General features: G+C 38.0%; 1 protein-coding gene across 1 annotated transcript; it reads left to right on the forward strand.

The window, feature by feature from the left end:
- Nucleotides 1-947: 947 nt before the first annotated feature.
- On the forward strand, nucleotides 948-1883 carry LOC103740366 (olfactory receptor 147-like). Its single transcript, XM_008840945.2, has one exon. The coding sequence runs from the start codon at nucleotides 960-962 to the stop codon at nucleotides 1881-1883; it is 924 nt and encodes a 307-aa protein (XP_008839167.1). The 5' UTR covers nucleotides 948-959.
- The last annotated feature ends 1211 nt before the right edge of the window (nucleotides 1884-3094 follow it).

Below are 3094 nucleotides of genomic sequence, written 5' to 3' on the forward strand. Positions count from 1 at the left end.
AGAAGTAAATATTCAATGTAGAGATGCAAACTTAGGGGAAGACAAAGTCTCTAAGGAGATGCTGTGCTCATCACACATCAACAGTAAACACTGTGTCAATTTCCTGGGAGAGGCAGTCTCTGTGACTAATGAGCCTTTGGTGTGCTCCAAATGTGGCATAGCATCCTCTATGTTGAATTCCAAGATTGTTCATCTGATCATAAAAGGGAAACTTTCCTCTAGTGGGACTGGAGTTGGCTCCTTACAAAAAGGCCAGTGCAATGGTACTTTACTTTCATCTCTGGAAGAGGACCAGGATCATGTTTTGGACCAGGCTGTGTCCTGAATTTGTCAGTAATGTAGAAGACAGACAAGCCCATAGGAGTAGCACTCTCTTATTCATTACTGGAAATTTTTATCACATAAACCACATGTTAGAGAGAATAAGGACTAGCGCTATGTTTTCAACAGAAAAAAAATATCAGTGAGTATACTAAGTTAGCAACTCTATAGAGACTTGTTTTGAAAGCACTGGATGTGAGGGATCTTCTGGTTGCCAGATCTGCTGACATAGTGGGACACAGAAAATGTATGGGAAAAAGAGTCATTTTGTAGTGTGATGGACCCCTGGTCTGAATCTTTCTGAGTTTGCAGATCTGCTTTGTGATCTTCCAGCTCTGTTGTCATGGACTAACAATGTTTCTCTGATATATTTTTCAAACTATGTCGGAAATGTGTACGATTGCTTATGCAGATTGCAAGGGAATGATACCCACAAATACAATAAGATCTTAAGTAGCAATAAGATAATGTGGACGAGTCTCCAGCTGCATTGAAGTTTGTAACCCAAAAGATGTTGCTGCCTACCTAAGAATCTGAAAGTATACCCTAGAATCCAGAGAATAATTAGGAAATGCCCCAGGCAAGTTTATCCTCCACTAATTGTCTCTTCCTTCCCATAGATAAAATTCTACTGAAGAATGACAGATGGAAATCAGTCGTTGGTGACAGAATTTATCTTGGAAGGTTTAACTAACCGTCCAGAACTCCAAATTCTGCTGTTCTTCCTGGTCCTAGGCATCTATGTGGTTACTGTGGTGGCCAAAGTGGCTTTGATTACACTTATTTCTCTGAATTCACACCTTCACATACCCATGTATTATTTCCTCTTTAATCTATCTTTTTTAGATATTTGTTACTCTTCTGTCTTTACTCCCAAAATGTTAATAAACTTTGTAGTGGAGAAAAATACCATCTCCTACACAGGTCACTTGACTCAGCTCTATTTCTTCTGTTTCTTTATCATTGCTGAATGCTATATATTGACTGCTATGGCCTACAATTGCTATGTTGCTATTTGCAAGCCACTGATATATAATGTTATATTATCCCCTTGGATCTGTGCTATGTTTGTGTTTGGGGCATATGTGATGGGATGCTGGGCTTCCCTGGCCCATACTCTTTGTATGGCAAGACTGACCTTCTGTGATGGCAATATTATCAATCATTATCTATGTGACATATTGCCTGTGCTCCAGCTTTCCTGCACCAGCACTTACAACAATGAAGTTGTGGTCTTTGTTCTAGCTGGCTTGAACATTGTGGTGTCTACCAGCACCACTTTCATTTCCTATGGCTTCATCATCTCCAATGTCCTCTGCCTCAGTTCTACACAGGGCAGAGCTAAAGCCTTCAATACCTGCAGTTCCCACATAATGACTATAATGACTGTTTCACTCTTCTTTGGAGCTGCAGCATTTATGTACATGCAACTTTCTGATGCAGAGTCTATGGACAAGGGAAAAGTGGCCTCAGTGTTTTCTACAAATGTTGGGCCCGTGCTGAATCCTTTGATCTATAGCCTGAGGAACAAGGATGTTAAGCTTGCTCTGAAAAAACTCTGAAAAGAAAACTGTTTTCTTGACTAGAAATAAGGAATTTGAAAGAATGCATATTTCTGTTGCCTAGGTTGAGATATTTACCATGACTATATCTTGACCTAAACCAAGCATAATTTGCTCCCTTAATTCAAGTTTTGTTTTCTTTAAGGCATTTCTCCATTGCTCTACTAGCCTCTTAACTTTTATATACAATCACTAAGTTAAGAAGAAAAATATATCACTTTGTAATTTTCTATGAAGAAAGTCATTTTTTGATTGAACAAACACTAGAGATTGGATAATGGATTAATCCAAAACCATCACACGATATGCATTTCCACAATGAAGGGATCGGTGCCTGCTGCCTCTGGACTATGCACTGCTGGTTGTCTTTGTTGTCTTAGTGAAATTTATGTGAGACACACATTCAGATTTGTTCTCAAAACCACAAGAGGAAAACAGAAAACGCCTTAGAAACCAACCTTCCTTCCTTCGTTCCTTCCCCCCTTCGTTCATATTTTGTTAGTATATGCAAGACCTGCTCTGATTTTCATAGCTTTGAGAACTTGTTAAGACAAAGCACACGTGTCCCCTATATATCTAAAGTGCATACCCTGATGAAAATTGCCATTCATAATTTGAACTCAAGCAATCGCTGAAACATCAAGATATTTTTCCTTTACTATTCTTGGAATTTTTTGTTACTTCTATCACTTGATATAGTAGATACTGAGTAATAATTATTTGTCTGTTTCCTCTAATAGATCATGTGTCTCTGAGGACATTTTACCTTATATTTTGTCCATTCTCTTCTATCTTAATGTGATTTTTTTCTGATTATACTAATGTAAAATTAACCATATAGTTCTCATTTTTATACAAATAATCAAGTATTATACAAATAATGCCTTAGCATAAAGCATTATGATGAAGATTAAAAGTTGCTTAAAGTAAAAAATTAAGAAGTCATAGAAATACCTATAAAATTTCTGCCAACTCTATTCTTGTATATGGTCTTAATAAGTACTGCAGTTAAATTTTTCAGAAAGAGGAGTTGGAGAGATGGATTAGCAGTTAAGAACAGTGGTTGTTCTTGCAGAAGACCAGGGTTTGAATCCCAGCACTCACATGGTAGCTAACAACTGTCCCTAATTCAGGGATCCAACAGCCTCTTCTGACTTCGCAGGCATTGCACGACATGGGTGCACTTACCTACATGCAGGCAATACACGCAC

Source organism: Nannospalax galili, unplaced genomic scaffold (assembly GCF_000622305.1).
Source record: "Nannospalax galili isolate Female #2095 unplaced genomic scaffold, S.galili_v1.0 scaffold881, whole genome shotgun sequence".
In the NCBI taxonomy this organism is placed as follows: domain Eukaryota; kingdom Metazoa; phylum Chordata; class Mammalia; order Rodentia; family Spalacidae; genus Nannospalax; species Nannospalax galili.

Bases quoted from the DNA above. Each gene is read 5' to 3' on its own strand.
- LOC103740366 (XM_008840945.2), top strand. From the start codon at position 960: ATGACAGATGGAAATCAGTCGTTGGTGACAGAATTTATCTTGGAAGGT.